The 23,183-nt window shown below is 36.1% G+C and overlaps 1 protein-coding gene across 1 annotated transcript in view; it reads right to left on the reverse strand.

The window, feature by feature from the left end:
- Positions 1 to 3,021: 3,021 nt before the first annotated feature.
- Positions 3,022 to 23,183, reverse strand: part of Naprt (nicotinate phosphoribosyltransferase) — a 149,531-nt gene continuing 129,369 nt past the window's right edge. The window contains exons 12-13 of the mRNA XM_076205359.1: positions 21,751 to 21,879; positions 3,022 to 4,184 (exon numbers count right to left, since the gene is read on the reverse strand). Of these exons, the coding sequence (XP_076061474.1) occupies positions 4,107 to 4,184; positions 21,751 to 21,879 (207 nt within the window). The 3' untranslated portion in view covers positions 3,022 to 4,106. The remainder of the gene's footprint in view (positions 4,185 to 21,750; positions 21,880 to 23,183) is intronic.

The raw sequence follows: 23,183 nt of genomic DNA on the forward strand, positions 1-23,183 counted from the left end.
TCATCGATGTTATTTCTGAAGAAGCCCTGCTGGGCGAAACGTAAAATATATTGGACTCCCATACTCTGCGTTTGGCCTCTTCCCTACAGAGCTGTTGCAGTCATTGCTGCCTTTACTCATCTTACACCCTCCTTTCTCCCTCCCCCTTCTCCCCATCCACCTCCATATTCTCTTCATCTTCCTCCCCCTCCCCCTATTCCTACGGCTCTTCCCCCCTTCCCCCTCCAGTGACCACTCCCTTTTCCACCCCTTCCATAATTTTTGAGGTCACATTGTTGGCCCCTCAGAGGTCCGACCGTCTGACCCATACATATATGTGACATATATTTCAAGCTTGTAATTTTCCACACCTACCTCTAGATGTAAGCACCCACATTCTTAGCACTCTCTTGTATGGTACCTTTCCCACATATTACCAGAATTATTCATATATAACTTACTCATTGCTGTGTGTAATTGCAATGTATCTTTCTCATATTTTACAAGAATTGTTCATGTATAATTTATTTTTGTACAATTGTAATCGTTGTTGTATATGTGTCCTTTTTGTTATTGCAGTTTACTCGTGAAAATGTCTTCCTCAAGACAAAAAGTTGAGCTCTACTATTAAAGGAAATGAAATGGAAGAATATAGAAACCTTGTTTCTGTTCACTCGGTTAATGGCAAAATTTTAATCACGAAAATTAAGAATATAAGGGAAGAACTGAATAATTACCACAATCATGTCTTTTTTAACTCTATGTGCTTTACTGAAAACCTGAAAACCTGTTCCCTTCTTTTACACACACACACATATATATACATATGTTTATATACATATATATATATGCATATATATACATATATATATATATATATGTATATTATATATATATATATATATATATATTTATACATATGTATATATATATATATATATATATATATATATATATATATATATACACGTGTATATATATGTGTGTGTGTATATATATGTATATATATATATGTATATATATACATATGTATATATATATACATATATATACACACACACACACACACATATACCGTATTTTTCGGTGTATGACCCGCGGCTTTTTGCCTCAGAAAGGGGCCAAAATTCGGGGGTGCGGGTGATATAAAGGTGCGGGTCATCTGTGGATTCTGGTTAGAAATTGCCCTCTTACGCAGTCAATAATAAAAAATAAAAAAATGAACGATTAGTTTAGCTGGGTGCCCTCTCGTATCTGGGATTTGCGGGGGGACCGACCGGATTCGTCGTATGAAAGTTGATTAAAGTCATAATACAGCGCGTACTATCGAGACAAACGACAAAGAGAAGGTAGGATTTGTCTTACCCGCTTTACATGCTCTTGTTATTAGTAAAGGCATTATCACAAATAAAACAGGCTTAACTAAACAGCATGAACACAATACAAGTGACCGGTACCAACACCAACATCGTGTGTCGCGATCAAACAAAAACAAATGGCGGCCATTTTCGCAATTACAAATTACAAACTGTACCTGATTCCTTAATTTTATGCTAAATTTGTGCATTACATGTGGGTCGTTCAAGCATGGAAGAAAATTAAAGAATCGACTATTCAGAACGGTTTCCGTAAATCAGAAATGTGCCATCCTGCAATGTTCGATGCATGCTACGACTCGGAAAAGGAATCGGACGAATCCGAAATCGAAATGGAAAAGGATGAGGTCACTGCATCAGAATTGGCCGATTTATACCACAACCTCTTCCATGACGATACAGAGGATGAGGAATTCGATGGCTTCGTGAGCGATGATACGCCTTCATAAACATTGACTGTCGTCTGTGATGACTGACTGTGTTTTATTCTAATAACGATGTGCTCCATTGACTCTGTTCATAACAGTTCAGTAATGTGCTCTATTATTGTTCTATTCTATTGAAAACTAACCATTGGAAATTGTTTGGTTTAAAAATTAATTACCAGTGTTTGTATGGCATTTATAAACCAATTGATTAATTACCGGTAAACAACCAAACAGGGTTTTATGGCATTATTTACACAAATTTATTAAGGTTCTTTGTAATATATATATATATATATAAGTGCAATAAAATATATTGAAATGTAATTTGTTGGTTATTCTTCATCTTCATCACAATCAGAAATAAATAGGACTGGAGGAATACTAGTATCATGATCATGAATCGCAATGCCGCGTCTTCGACCCATCCCAAAGGCATCGTAAGATCAGTTGCACACTTTAGAGATCACCCCTCTTTCATCGAAGCTACCACTACATCTAGTGGCAGCTTCAGAAACCAAATTGTGATGAATCCTGAAAAGCAAGATATCACCAAGAAACCTGCTAATATCGGAAAACATATATCTTTTTTTTATATAAATCACATAAGCATTGATGAAACAGAAAATCTAGAAAAAGCCTCAGCTTTGAAATTACTTTGATCACCACGTCAACGGCCGGCCGTAACAACAACCGCCGTGAGCTGTACCTGTGGCCACCCATGCATGGGTAGTATACATCGTCGGATCTACACTGCCGCGCACGCCATATGACTGCGGGTCATACAGCGGTGCGGGTCTTGTGTGGATTTTCACTAAGGTGTAAGGGGGTGCGGGTCATATAACGGTGCGGGCTATAGTCCGAAAAATACGGTATATATATATATATACATATATATATATATATATATATATATATATATATATATATATATACATATATATATATATATATATGTATATTTTTATACATATATATATATACATATATGTATATATATATACATATGTATATATATATATATATATATATATACATATATATATATATATATGGATATATATATGTTAATATATATATATATATATATATATGATTATATATATATATATAGATATATATGTTTATTCCTGACTGGTTTTGCTCTATGCTTCTTCAGAAGCATAGCACAATATATATATATATATATATATATATATATATATATATATATATATATATATATATATATATATATATATATATATATATTATGTGTGTATGCATATAAACTACAATGATAATGGCAATTGTAACTAGAAATATCACAATAATTACTATAGTTGAAAAATTGTCATATACATATTTCTATATCAATAACTTTATTACTGTAACCAGTGCTAACAAAAATGCCACTTTGTAAAATATAATTGATCCTAGTAACTTAGAAACTACCAATAATACAGTACCAACAGACAGTAATATACTGAAAATTCAATGTAAAACTTGTACCACAATAATGAAAATTAATTAGTTACAATTTATCTTACAAAATAATGAAAACAGTAATATGAATATAATAAAATATTTAGTCATGACAACACATTTAAGATTGCATAACTGATCTATTTACCTGAAAGAAAAATTAAATTAAAATTTAGCTTCATTTTGACAACTTTTGTCTCTTCCATATATATATAAGTGGGCTACTTTCATGTAGCCCACTTATATAAACTATATTTTCATTATTTTTCATTAATTTCCAACTAAGATTATATTAATTGTGCATCTTTTTATCACATTCATGTTCATAACTTACAAGACTCAACTTTAAATTTGACAGAACCCCATTAAACAGATTCAGAGGTAATTGACAAATTTCTTAGTCCCTTCTCCCCTACTATACATGCAATTAATATATCAAGAACCCATCTTCACATTCCTTGGTAAGTTTGATATTAAATTACAATAAATATATTAGATTTATTATATATGTGAGACTGATGCCCCCTTTGTCCATTAAATGGAGAAATGGGTGTGCAATACAGCCTAAATACAAGTCATTCTCACCAGAAACCATTCACTTTCACCATGACAAATGCAAAATATGTCATTCTTACTATAAGTATCAGCAAAGACTACAACAGAACTAATTTATTAACTAGGAATGATAAACTACAAAATGGTCCATGATAAAAGAAAGAAAAGAGAGGAGAGAAAATAAAAACATATGCATATAAAAAATCATTTCTTCATTAATATATCCAGTAATAGTTCTTTCTAATTTAATTATAGCATTATCAACACATGTAATGCAGTATAAGGTGAAACTACATAGTGATTTCTTTTAGAAGAGTTCACCAATGGGGGCACTCTGCAACCACAAGTCGTGCATAAAGTTGTACAGCTCATCAGTCACACCAACCTGAAAAAGAGTTTTATATCATCCCAACATGACAGGAAATGTGTATAACAGGAAATTTTTGCTTTTCCTTTCATATGAATGTTATTTATATACATTCTTTTATAATCATTAATACTCCTGAGGGAAAAAATCAATAGATACATGGCACTGATCCATCAGAATTTGCCCAATACAATCTATCAGATCAGTTCAAGTCATGCAAATATGTCTAAGTTAAAATAAAATCTATTACTATGTATCAAATTAAACAAATATATCTTCTTCTATATTTGTATAAAACTAAGACTATATAATGGCCATGAACCAAGTCCTGTTCTTCATGACAGTCCATGCATTTCTGAGGCATTTGGAAAAAAGCAAAAGGAGGCAAGGATCAGCACTAATTAGCTTTAGAATATCAACAATGGCCTAAAAGGTCTGATCTGGCTAGGAGTAAGGAAGCTGAGCACCAAGATTAAGATGTGTGCATGAAAGAAATAATTATCATGCATTTCACTTCATGTTGTGTAGCTTACCAAAACTTTCTTAACATATTTGCGAGGAGGTTTGTATATAAGGCCATTCTGTGAATGGAAGGCCAAAAAACATAATAGATAAAACTTATGAATACAGATACTGTACTAAAGTAAAATATTAATTAACATTTGACTAATGACAAATCAATGCTGGCATCCACTAATTCAAAGTAAAATTATATACTATCAAGTATCTTGTTTCCTCACAGCCTGCCAGCATAAAAAGAAGTTATGATAAAAAATGTTGACTATTAAAATGGAAGACCAAAGAATCAGAAATGCATGGATAATGCCAAAAGGATGACACTGGTCATTTGGCTTCTTGAAGGTTTCATTTCTGTTGACTGTCATAATTTCTAAAGGAATGTTTACTCTAATAAATATACTGAGGACTGGCCACATGCCTAGAGGAGATGGGGTTATTACTTACATAGTGCAACTTTATCCTACGACATATCTTTTAAATTGCATCCATAAGATATAAAGCAAAACAATCAAAAAAGTAAATTAAATTATTCACTGATTCAGACTTAATAGCAAGAACATATGATGAAAAAAGAAAACCTGAGGGAGCTCTATGACACATGAATGCAATTATACTCAATTTACAGATACATACATTCACTGCAGATACATAAAATGTGTAAGATTTCATGGGGTCAACATGGCAATTGATTATTCAAATCTTAGCATTTTTAAATGCCTCTGATGTAAATATCAACCATTGGGTATACAGAGGGGTGCAACAGCACTCAAGATCATTGCTAAAGCATAAAACTGGTGGTCCCAACTTTGAGAAGGAAACTAGTGAGCCTTTTTGTATGAAACAAATTAAGTACAGTATATCGTAAACATTGCTTTTTGTCTACATTACTAATGTATTGTTTGGAATTTTTTTTAAAAATGGCTGATTTTAAAAATCAAGATAATAATATATGTAATCTCATTAAAAAATTGACCAGGATGAAACTAAGGTCAAAATAAAAGGGATGGCATCCAAAAGTCACAAGGTCTTAACAATGGGGGTAAGTGGATTTATAACCAAGTTAAAATTGTTCAGGAATTTACTTTCCTCTCATGAGTTGAAATTGATATAGAACAATTGCTTGAAAAGAAAAATGTAACAAATCTGGCTCAGAGAATAGAACTGACCAACTTAAAGTAGAAAATGAAACTTTGACATACATACATATACCAAAGGCTCCTTCCCCCCTACAAGGGAGGTAACCAAACAACAAAGGTATAAAAACTCCTCCAACCCATTCCATCCCCAACATGCTCCACTCCCATCCACCCTTTTCCCTCCCTCTTATCTTGGCACTTCCTGGATGATGGGTCATCCCTGCATCTTGCCCATTGCCCTGGGTCAGAAGCAGTGTCATAAGACACAGCACATCCACAGCAAGGCCGCTTCATTAAATTGGCGACCCCTCTCCGTCCCCTCAGGAAACAATTAATTTTTGTAACACCATAGAAGTAAGTGAAGCTAGAATAAAATCAAATTAGTAAAAGGTAAATGAACTGTTAATGTTCAGGATTGATTGGTTGATTTATGTTTTATGGTGCCACAACATTTAGGTCATATGGCACCACTTACAAAATTTCTAAAGGTGGCATACATGAAACTGAAATTTATGTTTGGAATAAAAATTTTGGTGTGGTAAAATAAAAAGGTATCTAAAAAATGATCATGAAATTTAGGGAATAGGGGTAGTCAATATGATTGAATAAAAGAAAGAAAAAAACAGAAGTGGAACAATAATTTTTTTGAAAGGATAGCATTCTCCACAAACATGCATACCTTGTGTCTTGGGGTAAGAGTCTTCTATCCTAGTATCTGTGTGATGGAGAATGCTCCATCCTTATTGTGACAACAGAAAAGGTATTGCCCTCACTGGTACATCAGACTGGAACACTCTACCAGCAAATGTCATGTTGTTAGGGGGACTAAGCAGTCTGCATAATGGCAGTTTCCCAGGAAATGAGGTATCTATGTGTGGCCATTCATAGATGGGTCAAATCAATCTCTGAGCAGTATCCTTGCATGTGTTCATATGTCCATGGATGAAAAGCTAGGGGGGTTATCTCACCTATCTTAAGAGTGGCAACCAAAGTCTCCACTTGTTCTGCCGACTGGAAAGAACTGTATCCCATATAGTGGAGTGCATGTCATAGTATGGGATGGGGTTGGAAAGGGCAATCTGAGCTGCTGCCCCTTTAACCAGTTTATCAACATTCTCATTCCCTGGAATCCCCACACGTGCTGGGACCCAACAAAATCAAATGTTGTAGCCTCTACGTTGGAGTAGGTAGAGCCATTCAAAAATTGATAAAACAAGAGGATCAAGGGAAGAAGGACAAGAGTCACTAAAAACTGCAAAAGATGAAACAGGAAGGGTAAAGATGATTCTTAAACCTAAGATAATAGCAGATAGTTGTCGTAAAAACCAAGGCTACACTGGAGAGGCTACCACCTTGATCAAATGAAGGGAATATAACACCATATGTGACCCCAGTATCAGAATTTGAGCCATCTGCAAATACTAGGGTGGAATCAGATTGTGTGAAACAGTGTTCTAGGAATAGTGTATGGTACTTGTATTCTGGTAATATTTTCTTAGCAATATCAGGGCTGCAGACAGTAACATTGGGGAATTGTCAGTAATCAACTCTAGTTTATCAATATGGACATTCAGAGATGGAGAGTACATTTAATGTCATCATGGCAGATGCTACCCTGAACCTGAAAGGTTTAGGGAACCTTAGGAGATGTATATAACTGTGAGCTTGAGTCTTGGGACACTGACTTACAAGAAACTGACTCAAAAAAACAAAAACAAAAACACTGAACTCTATACCAGCATCTTAACAGTAAGGACTAGTGACATAAGTCCCATGGGAAGACACTTGCATCCACCAGCATGCTTGGTATTGGGGATGAGAGGAATGTTCCTGTTGCTAAGCAAACACCAGCATGGTGTACTGGGTTCAACACAAGAAGTCGAGCTTCAGTAGTAGAGTAGATTTCACAGCTGTGCTCCATCTTTGAGAGGATAATTGTTCAGTGTAATAAGAGGAGGATCTGTCTGTCAATGCCCCAAGAGGTATGGACTAAACTTCTAAGGAGTGACATTGGTTTCACACAGGTAGCCTTAATATAGCAAAGGGGAGTACCCAAAACAGGTGGCTATTAAATATTAATCCTTGGAAGTTGGTTTCCTCCCCACAAGAGATTCTTCTTTCATATAGATATAAGTCTGAATCAGGATGAACACCACAGAAGTGGCAAAAGTATACAGCCACAGTCTTTGAAGTAGAGAAATTAAATCCTTGAATTGTAGCCCACTCAGATCCAATTAATTTGCTGATTGGAGTTTCCTCTCAATTAATACCATTTGTGCCACAGAGAAGGAGACTGATAAGTCATCCATGTCTAGGCTACCATGAACTCCTTCTGGAAGTACACCAATGACACTGTTTATGGCCACAACGAAATATGTCACACTAAGTATACTTCTGTAGTATACCATCTTCATGTAAACAAGCTTCAGACAGAGCACTCCCAATTTGCACTTGTAAGAAAAGATGAGATAACAAATGTTGAATAAAAATGTGAAGGCTATACTCGAATAGGTTTTTAGGAATACCATGGCACTAGGCAATCATATGCTTTTTGTGAATGCTTTACAAAAAGAGGATTCTAGGGACAGAAGAACATCAATTGTGGATCGCATTTTTTGAAATCCATATTGAACAGGTGAAAGGTAATTGCCTCTCCAAGTACCAAATAAGCCTGATATTTATTATCTTTTTCAACAGTTTACAGATGCAAGAGATTAAGGATATTGGGTGATAATTGGTTGCCAACTGATGCTCTTTTCCAAGTTTTAAGATTAGGATGATTACAGCAACACCCCAAGAGTAAAGGAAGTCTCCGGTGTTCCATATAAAGTTGAAGAGGTCTAATAAGAAGGAATACATCTTATCTGACATGTGACGTAGAAAGGCATATGGGATGTCATCAAGGCCTGGTGATGAATCACTGCATTGTGACAGAACTATATTTAATTTAGAGATGGAAAAGGGCACATTATAAGATTCGCTCTTATGGCAAGCAAAGTTATTTCCACAGGATTCCAAATGGCGTTGATGGTGTACCATTGGTGAATTTATTACCTCATATACAGTTTTGGTAGTCATATAGCATCGATCTGACAGTCACTATCATATTTCAGAAGGATATGGAGGACTTTTCTGAAAGGCTTGAAAGCTGAGTGGATCACATGAGATGGCAGTGATGGACAGATATCTGATATTTTGACTGTATCAAGACAAGACTCAATATGTGACCCATGGGGTCTTTCAACTTGGGACACAGTGATGGGGAATCCTGACCTCCAATCTACTCATGTGTTTTTCTTCCATTATGACCAGTTGGGGTGATCCCAAGGGTTGACTGCCTCTCAGGGGTTTTGTGTGTCTCCATAGACTATGAGATAATTGATTTGGCTCCATGGGCCAAGGGTAACCGCCTACTGGGATTATGAAGGGAGTGAGCACTGGCCACTGTGGACAGGATACCTCATCTCCATGGGGGCCACTCATGTTACAAAGTACTTCCTCTTGATATGAACATTTGTCAGCAGCAAAGCTAAGACTTCCCTCCACAACTCATCCCAGCCCCGACACCCAACCAGCGAGCACAGGACCACCTCATATGGTGGTCCCTCTGATGGGCTGCACTGTTGGGCCATTCAGGTAGACTAGCATTGGGAACCTTTTAGCCTGGTCCCTCATTAGCAACCTTGCTAGCATGAGTAACCCTCTTTCCCTAATTAGGGTGGAGCAGGGGCCAAAGCCCACTCTAGCCTCACTCACCAGGTCATTTGGGACATGCAACCCCTCCCCCAATCACAACAAGATGGTTCCATAAGGAGGGGGGGTTGATGTTCAGGAAGGCTGGTTTTCCGGCCAACAGAAAGGTGCAGTAAAATTTAAAAAGATGGAGCAAATGAAAAGAGAACATGTTTGGTTGAAAGAAGTAGTGAAGGTTATTAAAAGGTAATAATCTTTTGTCAGCAATGTAGATGAAAAAAAAAATAGATGTAATACGATTACTGTTGAGCAGGAAGACCACATTACTTCTTATTTACAGGATATGATACACCAGAAAAATGAAATGCAAGAGGCCATAAAAATTACATCCATGATTATGGTAAACAACTTGAATGCAAATAATTAGCCTGACAATGTGTTTAGGTAAGGTCAATATCAGAGGAATGGCTCACATGCAATGAAAATTTTTAAGTTACTAGCCATGGCAAAGAAGGTAATCAAAAAGTCTTGGAAGTAAGCAGGAAAAGAAAAGTTTAAAACTATTTGGATTAGGAAAGATGCAATTGAAGATGAACATGCAAAGACACAAGATTTTGTATAAGAAGTATGGGAAAAAATCAAATGAAGACAAAATACATTTATTTAAGAGAGACTTCTTAGTGTGAAGAAATGGCCTTGAAAAAGAAAGGAGGGCAATATAGCACAAGAAGTACTACAAGAAAGCTAAATGTAACCAATGTTAATGTAGATAGCTCACTATTGGCCAGATTGGAGATAAATGATTACCTGGTGAAAATGAGCATGACATTTTGTGCTTACTAGAGACTAAGCTCCAAAGAAATGATGATCTACAGCTAAGGAATACCATATACACCATCTTAAGAAGAGACAGAAAAGATAAAGTGGGTGGTGGGCTGATGGTTGTTGTAAGAAATTAAATAGCGGTGGAAAAAACACAAATCTGAGTGAAGGTAAGACTATAGCAATCCACCTGAAAATTAGAGCTAAAGGGCTGAATAGATGAGATCTCATGGTGGCTTATGTCCTCTACCCCACCTCTCACCCAAGATAAGAGCTTGGAATGAAACTGAATATCAAGAAATATACAGGGGGTGACTACAGTAAGAGGGGATGATAGTCCCATAATGTTGGACTTGTCAAAAGAGCCAGACATCTCTCTTTGAAATACCAAAGTAACAGTTGAATTTCATTAGACACATAGGGAAATAGAACCAAGTAATAAATCACACAGTCAAGGCAGATTCAATTTTAGGAAGGCAGACTTCTCAGGTTTAAAGAAATTATTCAAAGAGGCAGATTGGGAAAAAATTCATGAATACCACTGAAACTATGAGGAAATAAGAAAACTTTCTTTCTATTTACAACATGGGAGTGAACAAACATATGCCAAAGATTAGTGGAAAGAAGTAGAAATAAGATTGGTTCAATAATAGGTGTGAGATGGATAAAAAAAATAGAGGGATGTACCTAGGGGAAAATGAAAGAAGAACCAATAGAATATAGGAATCTTACAAACAAGCTAGAATGGACTATACAAGAATTCATAGAGAGGAAGACAGAAACTTTCAAAGGGATATTGCAGACAAATGTAAGGATTTCCAAAACTGTTTTACAGGTTTATCAATGGTAAACTTTGACACAGGGAAGAGGTCACCAAGCTAATCGTAAGCATTGAGGTTTTTGAGGTGGGTTCAGCTCAGGCAGAAATGATAAACAAATGTTTTCAAGATACATACATACATATACCAAGGCTTTTTCCCCCTTACAAGGGAGGTAGCCAAAAAGGAAAAGGCATAAAATCATTCCCACCCATTCCATCCCTGAATACACTCCACACCCCTCCACCCTCCCTCTCATCTTAGCACCTCCTGGATGACGGGTTTTCAAGATGTCTTCATAAAAGAGAAGTTTTGTAGAGGAAGGAAAGGTAACAAATAACATGTGTTTAGAAAATATAAATGTAATTATTTCATCTGTTGGCCCAGGTCTCTTTTGCAGGAGACCTATGGCTCCCAGGTAAATGGAAACAGCCACTAGGCATGACCATTAGTTATTTTGGGAAGAAATATTGTGTTGTCTTGGGACTATTAACATGGGGCACTATAGAATGAGATGCTCTTGTCTTCTAAGTTATAGTTGCATCTAAGGTAGTTTGAATCTGTGGCCAGGCCTATTCTATGTTTATGTTCTTTTAAAACTGGATGGTGTCCCAAATAGCAGTGTGGTTCTTACTTCTCTTCAGAGGGCTTGTTCTGTAGAGCTAATGTCTGGGGGTGTTTGTGGAGTAATGAGTTTGGTGGTCTGCCTGGAGAGTTTCTATAGTGATCTGAGTATGTATTTACCGTATTTTTCGGACCATAAGGCGCGGGCAAAATCCTTAAAATCGGGTGGTGCGCCTTATCGTGCGGTGCGCCTTATGTGTGGCTTCAGTGCAAAAGAAATGCCTCGGATAGTGACGTACTATTTTGCCACGTTTCGTAGCTAGCCTGACGACGGCGACAGTGCATAGGCTTAACAAAAGTTACAACCAAGTTATAACCAAGGTGCATGTATCTTGACAAGAAAATTGCGAAAACTTCGACAGTTTTTGGGTCCATGCCACCGCATTCATTCACGCTATCATGGCTATGACATGATAGCGTCCACAACAGACAGCCATTTTGCATTGGTCTAGTCTCGCTTCACTCAGACTGTAGTCATTTGGGTAATTTTTTAGTTTCGGATAGTGACGTACTATTTTGCCACGTTTCGTAGCTAGCCTGACGACGGCGACAGTGCATAGGCTTAACAAAAGTTACAACCAAGTTATAACCAAGGTGCATGTATCTTGACAAGAAAATTGCGAAAACTTCGACAGTTTTCGGGTCCATGCCACCGCATTCATTCACGCTATCATGGCTATGACATGATAGCGTCCACAACAGACAGCCATTTTGCATTGGTCTAGTCTCGCTTCACTCAGACTGTAGTCATTTGGGTATTTTTTTAGTTTCGATCATGGGCGCAATATAGCAATATAAAATTAATTATTAATTTTGTAAATTAAAATGTATCAACGTAATATGCTAATGAAAGAAGTCGGTAGCATAGGATCGGGACGCCAACGTCTCTCACGACGACGACAACGAGGACGAGCCGGATGACATTTAATTTGCAGGTAATGATTTATTAAACACAGGTTAGATTAGGTTAGACGAATTTATCACCCTTTCATTTCTTCGACGTCGGCATCTATCATAACAAACATGGCGTACCATTCGTCCGACACGACTTCGTTACTTACGAAATCCGTTTCAGCATTTTTTTTTTCCGCTCACAAAATTGCATATTACGTTGATACATTATAATTTACAAAATTAATAATTAATTTTCTATTGCTATATTGCGCCCATGGTCGAAACTAAAAATTTACCTTCATTTGTAATCTTGTGTTTTTAAGTGAATAGAGAATTCCGGGAATAAACTGCTACTGTTGGTTTTATTCCCCACAATTCCCGTAACATGTTTGTTGTTTTATAGGGGTATTGGCAGGGCAGACCGTCCATGGAGGTGGTCTGATTTCACTGACCAAAATAAAAAATATATAATTTATTTTTGTAATTTTGCTAAATCCCAACCGATTTTTTTCATTCAACAACGAAAATGTTCAGTTCTGAATGCACTCACATTTGCATGATTATCCGATGACGAGACCAGGTTAGCTAGGTCAACATGAAAATGGAATTCCTGATATTTGAGCTGAAGTAGTTCTCATGGGATGCAGAAAGTCGCTATGAGTACAATGCAATTTGAATTGTCCATCTAGCTGTCCTAGTTCTCTAGATATTGCATTTTGAAGGGAAAATCGGGCCGAAACGTGCGGTCTGACTAATCGCCGATCAAACGTAAACAATGACGGTTTTTACTGACAGGCACAATTTTATATAAGAATTTAGCATATGGTTACATTATTTGGCCTATTTTCTTTAGAATGTGTGATTTCCATGTAATTTAATCAAAGAATTACGTTTTTATCCTCTGTAAAATTACCCACCACAGCTACGAATACCGTCAATTTACATGAAAATCACACAATTTAAAGAAAATAGTTTGAATAATTCAACTATATGCAATCTATTACACTAATAACACAACAGTAACAATAGTGTAGCTTGATCCATACCACCAATGATCATAGATAGCGGGCAGGACGAATCGTAGCTGTGGTCCGTAATATTACGGAGGATAAAAACGTAACTTCTCTTTGATCATATTACATGAAAATCACACATTTTAAAGAAAATAGTTCAAATAATTCAATTATAAGTCTATTACACTAATAACATAAAAGTAAGAAAATTAATAGAGTGAAGTTTGATTCATACCACCAGTGATCATAGTTTAAGATGGCGGGATGGACGTTGATGTTGTTGTTATCCGATAATCCGACCCGATAGAAAAAAATAGTAATAATAATAATTAGTACCACCGATTTCTCAGTTCTTCCGTAACACGCTGCCTTTATTTTGGTATTAGAATAATCCGCGAGACTAGTAGTTTTCGTTCATTTTGGTCAGTTGCCAATACACTAAATTTATTCAGCTCATTTTTTACACTGAAACATAAACCAATTTTCGATTTACTGCTGAATGCAAGCCGCCATGTTTATCTTATGTTTTTGTGTACCGACATGTAACTGATGATGTAATTGTTTGAAATTTACTACGATCGTAGTAAATACACTCGCATAACATTTGCATGAATGAAATTTCCCGCGGTATGTAAATTTGGCCGTTTGCATGGCGTGCGCATAAAATGACGCGCTATTGTGCTCGTCATCGACGGTGGCGTCTCTGGTGGTGTTTGACCTACCTAACCAGGTGCGTCTTATGGTCAGGTGCGCCTTATGTAAGGACGGGGAATAGATATTACGGGTGCGCCTTATGGTACGAAGCGCCTTATGGTCCGAAAAATACGGTACTTAATTGTAGTATACAAGAAAGGAACAATACTTGTGGGGTCCTATCTCCTATTCTCCAGTTTATCATAACTAGCATCAAGTTCATGTATGGTTCCAACATGGGTCTACATCCTTAATCTCCAATTATCATATTTAGAGTTAAATACATGTATTGCTCCAGTTTGGGCTATGTTCTATATTATCTCCTAAACTATTCCAAGTCTTTATGCATCTATTTAGAAAACTATTTCTTCACATCCTTTAGATATATAGTCCTCCTTAATTTGTTATCATAACCTCTTAAAGCCCTTCTATTCCTAATCAAGACTTCTCTTCTTTCAGTGTAGCCTATCCCCTTTAGCAACCTGAATACTGTAATCATATCACCTCTTTCTGTCTGATCTTTCAAAGTTGGCAGGCCCAGTGCTTTTACTTGCTGCCTTTTGTATTCTCTTGATCTTGTTTATATCCTTCACTCTGTGTGGGGACCATAATACTGACGCATACTCTAATCTTGGATGATTCAAGGTTTCAATGAGCTTTTCTAATTAACTCTTCATCCTTATAGTGAAACACGACTTTAATCTTCTGTAGTAGTCCATATACTCCACAATCCTGCTATGTCAGATGACAGGTTGTCTTTTATCAACACTCTCAAATCTTACAAAGAACTGAGCAAAGTGTAACAAATATTAAAAACTCTAAATCCTTGAGAGTCATTTTGAGTCTCCTTTAACTACTTAAGAAAGACACTCCTTTCATTTGAAGACCTGACCCAGAGAAAGCCTTTAATGACTTAAAGAGAGCCTTAACCATGGCACCTGTCCTTGCCTTCCCAAACCACAACCTTCCTTTCACAATATACACATATGCATCCTACACCAGACTTGGTGCAGTCCTCATGCAACAACATGGCACAAAACTCGAGACCAATTGCCTATGCTAGCCACACACTCAGCTTAGAAGGTGATATAGCACAAGTTGAAAAAATACATGAATTCAAATATTACTTTCTACTTCAGCTCCCAATAGTAGGAATTATGCCTGTCAGTGGTACTAGCATGTTTCTCCATCTGACTATCTTGGAAGACCCCTTCCTCCAACAGAGTTTCAATGTTGGGCAAGTCATGTCTACTGAGGGCTTCTTCAACAGTTTCCATCTCTTTCTCGGTCTTCCTCTTGATCTTCTTCTACCCGGTATCCACTCCCAGCATCCCCTTGCAACTCTTTTTTCTTCCATTCTCTTTTGCATAGCATGGAGCAGACATTAATGTTTATTCTTATATCTTCATTCTTTACTCTATCTATCCTCATCTTTCCAACTATGGCTCTCAGTGGTCTCATTTCCGCTGCTTGAATCCTGCTCTTGTCCATGTTTGTCATCACCCAACTCTCTGAACCATATGTTAGGGTAGGTGTCAAGACAGTATTGAAAATAATCCTTTTCACTTCTATAGGTACATGTTTTTCCTTTATTATTGGCCAGAGAGCTCCAACATTCGCACTAAATCTATTTATTCTTTCTGAAATATCCTTCCTATTTCCACCCTCCCTAGTAACTATACTTCCAAGATATCTAAAGATGTTTGTATTCTTTACCATCATATTTCCTATGAATTTGAGGCTAGGTATGATAAACTGGAGATGGGTCTTAAAGAGCATTGCTATTTTCCTGCATACTAACATTTAGTTAAGTACAACCAGGCACATACCCTAGAATATGCTTCCATGGCATGGTTCCCAACAATAAGTAAAAAAATAAAATAAAATAAACAACTTATAGACATTACAGACTGGAGCACTAAGAGTAACAATATGATGCACCAAAACTATCACTATAGGACATTTACATACAGAAACCAAAATCATTCCAATAAAACATCATATGAAAATGATGGGAACATAATTCAACACTAAAACCCCAAACAACACACACCCTTCAAACTAAATCTCACAAACACAACCAACAGAAAACATAGACCACCTCATACTAATATGCCCCACATGGGCAACACAAAAATAATATTACAATATGTCTTCTCTAATGATTTATGGTCCAGACCAGAGGCTGTTGCCAGATTCTTGGAATCTGTGGGTCTGCTGCAATAGAGACCTGGTGCAATGGACTGATCAATGACCTCAAAATAATTTTTACCATTTCCTCTGTATATTGTTGCCAATTTGTTTTGTGAAATTTATCAATATTTTCTTGTCAATTATATTTTCCCTTCTAAAGTTAGTCCTATGGTGATCCTTATTAGGGAGTGGTGTGAGGGAAGACAAAATATGGTTTCCCATGTTGCTTGTGTTTGAAGGGAGGATGAACACATTACAATATCTAGGGAAGTTGGTTGTTGGTTATGCTGTGGAGGTTATTTGGTGGGGTGGTTGCTGGAATTTGATACGTTTCAGTTGAGGAGGTGTTCTAGTATTTTGTTACCTTTTTGTTTGTGTGTTTAGCTAAACTGGATGGTGTGCTGATATTATTTTTTATGAGTTGTTAAGAGGTTGGACTTATGGGATGTAGCCCTAGGGGCTGATGTGGTGGGTGAGTAGTATTTGTGATGTTGTAAGTTCTTTTCTTTATCTGTATTTGGAATATGAGTACTTCAGTTGCAGTGTCCATTAGGAACTGTTTAGCTTTTCTTTTGTTGGAGGCATGCTGCGGTATATCATCATTATGAGTCCACTTTGGTATTTACCTAGTTGTATTTACCTAGTTGTATTTTACAGAAAGGGGAGCTATGCTCGTGTCCTGTCTCCATATCTCATTTTATCTAGACTGTTTTTAAATTTGTGTATCGTTTTTGCACACACCACACTCTCATCTAACCTGTTCCAAACATCTATTATCCTGTGAGGAAAGCTGTTCTTTTTCAGGTCTCTTCTATAATTATCTTTCTTGATTTTCTTTCCATGTCTTCTTGTATCTCTACCATCCCATTTTATTAGATCCTCTCTATCAATAATTTCCATGCCTTTCATGATTCTATAAATAGTTATCAAGTCTCCTTTCTCTCTTCTTTGCTCCAATGTCTGTAGCTCAAGTTTTGCCAGCCTCTCCTCATATGATAGTTCTGAGAGCGTTGGTGCCAATTTCATAATTGATCTTTGTATTCTTTCAAGTTTTGTTATAAATTTTTTTGTACTTGGTGACCATGTCGTCGCTGCATACTCTAATCTTGGTCTTATCAAAGTGACTAGTATTTTCTTCACCATTTCGCCCAGGTATGTAAATGCCACTTTGACTGATCTTATTAAATTATAAGTTTCTTCAAAAATTTTGTTTATATGTTCTCATGGGACATATTCATAATAATGACTCCTAGGTCCTTCTCTTTTTCCACTTAATTTCTTCCTCTCCCAATGTATATGATCCCACTATTCTTTTTTTGCTTCTTCCAAATTCCATTATACTACACTTCTTAATGTTGAATTCCACTTCCCACTTCCTACTCCATTCTCATACTTTATTGAGATCACTCTGCAGCTACTCACAATCTTCTTTGGTGTTCACTTTTTTCAACATTTTTGTATCATCTGTGAAGAAGCTCATATAACTTTCAATTCTTTCATCCATATCATTAATATATATAGCAAACATTATTGGGGCCAAAATTATTCCTTGTGGAACTCCAATAATCACCAATTGGAATGTTTGTCTCTTATCACCACTCTCATTTTCCTTTCATACAAGAAGTCTTCCATCCACTTAAGTAGTTTGCACTGTATTCCTCCTGCAGTTTCTAATTTCTTTAGCAATTTCTTATGTGGCACCTTATCAAAAGCTTTTTCTGGTCTAGAAAGGCACAATCAGCCCATCTATCTCTTTCCTGTATTATATCTATTAGTCTTGAATAAAAACACATCAAGTTTGTGACGCATGATCTTCCTTGTCTAGATCCAAACTGCCTCAGATTTAGTGCATTGTTTTTTTTCCAAATGCTTTACCCATCTAATTTTGATCATTCACAAATTTTAGCTATCGTACTTGTAAGAGAGACCAGTCTATAGTTTGTAGGGTCTTCTTTGTTTCCCCCCTTATATATTGGTACTGTACTATATTTGCTCTTTTCCAATCTTCTGGAACTTTTCTTTCCTTCAATGAATTGCTTATTAGACTATGTATTTTGTGTGTTAGTTCATGCCTGCATTCTCTCAAAATCCAGTTTGCCATTTCATCTGGACCATGTGATTTTCTAACATTGAGATTGCTCAAGTGATTCATTATTTCATTCCTTGTTACTTTTCTTTCATAGGGGGTACTTTCCCCGCCCACTTGACATCTCTAAGTTGTATGTTCTTCCTTGTAAACACTGATTTAAAATGCTTGTTCATAATTTCTGCCATTTCTATTTCCTCTGTGTATTCTATTCCTCCTTGTTGTAGTTTCACTAATTCTTGTTTGTTTTAAGTTTGTTGTTTACAAATCTATGATATAGTTTTGGTTGATCTTTACATTTTTCTATGACATCCTTTTCGTATTTTCTCTTTTCTTCTCTGCGCACTTGTACATATTCATTTCTATAACCAGTATATATTTTCCATTTTTTGAGTTTTTTGTCTTTCCTCTATTTTATCCAAGCTTTATCCCTTTTATCTTTTAACTCGCTACATCTTTTGTTGTACCAACATTTTACATATCCTTTTTCTTGTTTTTGTTTTGGAACATACTTTTCCACTCCTTTCTTTTAGATTTTTGTCAAAATCTTCCATTTCTCTTCTACTGTTGTTTCTTCTTTGTATATCCTTTCCCAGTCTGCTTTTTTATTTTTTATTTTTTCCTCATTTTATAAAAAGAAAAAAAAATCCATACATTATTCTTCCCTTTCTATATTGTTCTTTTTTTTCCATGTATTTTTCTTCATTTAGTTCCAGTTCAGCTAATATGTGGTTACTTTTACTTAGTGGTGTCTTATATTCAATCTTGTTCACTATTTCAGGTTCTGATGTGATTATTAGGTCTGGTCTCATTGGCTCTTCCTCATTTCTATAACTATCATTCTCTTGTATCCATTGTGTCATTGTATGTTCTATAATCATATCAAGTAGTATATTTCCCCATAGGTCATCTCCACCCTTCACTGTCATCTCTTCCCAGCAGATTTCTTTACAATCAATGTCACCCAATATAACTATTCTTCTTCCATCTTCCATAATCTTATTTTGTGTTATCCTTGTGTCTTCTAACATATCCTTGTGTTCTCTCTCTTTCCACAAAGCCATTTTAGGAGGCACATAATTTACCACAAACTTCCTGCTCTTCTTATCCCTGTCCTTTATTTCCATCATAATCATCTCAATTCTATTCTTTCCATATGTAACATTCCTCACATTTATATCCTTCTTAGTCAGGAACATAACTCCACCACCTTGTTTTACTTCTCTGTTTCTAATCCAATAATTATATACACTATATCCTACACTGTTGGCTGGTAATGGACCTTACAATTTTGTCTCCACAATTCCCATTATGTCAGGTTCTTTTTCCTTCAGGTAATCATTCAGTTCATTCAAGCCTGTTATCAAGCCATCTATATTTGTGAAAGACACTTAATTTTCTGTTACCTCCATCCTGTTTTCTGTTTCCCTTCTGTTTTTCTCTCCTATGAACCATTTCCTCACTTTCATATCCACTACTCTTCAATAGAATTTCTCTTTGTCTGACTCTTTTCTGTTCCTGTTTTTTCCTTAGCTTCTATTCTTTTTGTTTTCTCTTTCTCTCTTTCCTATTTATTCATCTCTCTTTTTATCCATACCTGTTTGTACTGATCACTTTCTGCTAGTTTCCCTGTTTTTGATAAGACATTCTCTGCTGTCGTTTGTGACCTGAATTTAACCTTAATTGGTCTGGTCTTGTCTATACAGTATTTCCTTAGTCTATTTATTTCTTCAATTTCTTTCCCTATTTCCTGTTCACCTTCTTGAAATATCTTAATACTTTTTTACTTTTTTTTTTCTCATCTCTTACTCTTGTAGTCTTATTTGGATTATGTTTCTCTTCCATTCCTAATAGAATTATACATTTCTTTTTATCTGCTAAGTCTCTTACTATGTTCTCCTTCTCTCTCATCACTTTAATAACTGTGTCCTTATTGTGTTCCTTCATCTGTTGTTTCACTATATCTCTAAATTCAATTTTACCATTTTCTTGAACCTCTTTTCCAACCACTTACCTCTTTTTCTATGGACTCTTTATTCTCTTTATTATTCCTCTTTAATTCCTCATTATCATCCTCTACTTCTTTTAACTGTCTCTTTTAATTCTTCTATTTCTTTATTTAGGTTTTGGTTCTCCTTCTAGGTTTTGGTTCACCTTCTTTAGTTCTACCAATTTATCAATTCTTTGTGTAGTTAATGTGAGTTGGCTAAACCTAACCTCCCAGGATTCATTCATTTTTGATAGTTTTTCCTCTACACTTGCTAATCGGGGGAGGTTGTCATCTCCTCCCTCATTAAATCCATAGAAATAATTATCTCCATTTTCTATTGAGCTGCTCTTATCTGTATTTCTACTTTTAATCCCTCTACTGACTTGTTCGACTTTAGCTGTGTCATCTGCAAATCTTTTGTTTACAACCCTTCTGATGTCCAAGGCCCGTTCCTCCCCTTCCTCATTTTCTTCCATTTTTCTCAATAATTCCTCCCCTTCTCCTTTTTCTTCACCTGCCCTCTACACCAAGAGCCTTCCCCTTCCCTACTAATATAACACAGGTACTTTCTCATTGTTGAAATCCACAAAAATTGTGTGTTGAGCATTATATTCTCTGTTTTGTACTCAGTAAGTTTGGGTAGTATGGAATGTGATTTTAGTTCATTTCTTGTATCAGTGCTGTGTATGCTGTGTTTAAGTAAGAATTCAAGTACTTCTGTGTGTTTTTGATGCTGTTGATATTCATTTGTGGTATAAGTGTATATTTTCGTACTGGAGTGTTTTCAGAAGTGTGTGTAACTGACTACTAGTTTGTGTTGGTGAATGCAATGCTTATGGGGTGGACCTATATATTGCACTTGATGTATGTAAGATGGAATACATAACCTCACGCAAGCCAACACAAAGAGTAGTACAAAACTTCTTCTCTGAACAATTTATGTGCTAACCTAAGGGCCCTTACTGGAAATTTTGAGACAGCAAATGTCCTGCAAGAGAACCAAGACAGTATATTGATTGACTAATTACATATAACAAAATCAAAATTCATCACCTTAAAACTCTCCTTTAATTTCTTGATTCTAAATCTTTATTTCTTCTTACCTTGTATGGAGTTGGGTTCAAGTTTCTTTTATGATCCTGCCTCAGTGTTTGAAGGGACTCACGTACTTTCTCCCGAACTCCCAAAAGGCTTGGCAGTTCCTGCTGCAGCTTTCCATCTTTCCAGAATACCTGAATGAGCATACTCATTAATTGAGATACATTACTCTTTCCACACAACCTCAGAGAATTCAGATATACTGCATATGGTCAATGCTTTATAAAACATTCACCCTAAGTAGCTAGGTCAACATGAAAATGGAATTCCTGATATTTGAGCTGAAGTAGTTCTCATAGGATGCAGAAAGTCACTATGAGTACAATGCAATTTGAATTATCCATCTAGCTGTCCTAGTGCCTGAGATATTGCATTGTGAAAGGTACCAAATCGGGTCTATTTTGTCCCAGGAAATCGGGCCAAAAAGTGTGTAGGCAAGTCCATGTACATAACATTGTTTGTAAGAACACTTTTGGAAACGTAGTGCCAAATTGACCTGAGAGGTTGGAAGTGTCCTAGACTTCGTTTTTCAAGCATCAGAAAGTTGGGAGAACTACAAAATAACTATTACCTTGATTAGCCAATATGGCAGAAATCCAATATTACGGTCCAAGGATTGACATGTATCAACAAGTACAGTTATTCACACAATGTTCAATATCAAGATATAACTGTATTATACTACCTTACATTAGGTTAGAGTACCAGTATAGATCATGATGAAGCATGCAAAGATGATTCGACGGACACATCTGCATTGGCGGCTGAGATGCCACAATACGTTTAACGTTGTCGTTACCCGACCTAATAGAAAAAACTCATTTTCTACTTATGATTTCTCAGCTCTCCCCTGATACCCTGCCCTGGTTTTGGTATCAGAATAATCTGTGAGACTAGTAGCTTCCGTTTATTTGGGTTTGTTACCCATTTATTAGAGTTTTCTAGCTCATTTTTCTCATTGAAACATGAACAAATTTTTGACTTACTGCTGAATGCAGGCTGACATGTTTTTTTCATGTTTTTTATGTACCGATATGTAACTGATGATGTGATTGGTTAAAATTTACTATGATTGTGGTAAAATACACTCATGTGACATTTTTACGAGTTGAATGTCCCGCAATATGTAAATTTGGTCGTTTGAATGGTGTGCGCATAAAATGACGCGGTATTGGCAGATGTCATAGATGGTGGTGCCTATAGCGGTGTTTGACCTAGCTACCCTAAGTTAAACATTGATATCACACAAAAACATCTCCTAAATTCATACAAATATATACCAAAGGCTACTGCTGAGATGGAATAGGATTATCCACAATGATGTGTCTTCTACTTAAATTGACGAACCCTGAAATTTATTCAAAACATATATATCTGACCCAAATACTTGTTCTTCTGCAGGAAAACACATAATCAGGCATGAGGAAATATGCTTCAC

Source organism: Oratosquilla oratoria, chromosome 2 (assembly GCF_046742065.1).
Source record: "Oratosquilla oratoria isolate Oo_2021 chromosome 2, ASM4674206v1, whole genome shotgun sequence".
In the NCBI taxonomy this organism is placed as follows: domain Eukaryota; kingdom Metazoa; phylum Arthropoda; class Malacostraca; order Stomatopoda; family Squillidae; genus Oratosquilla; species Oratosquilla oratoria.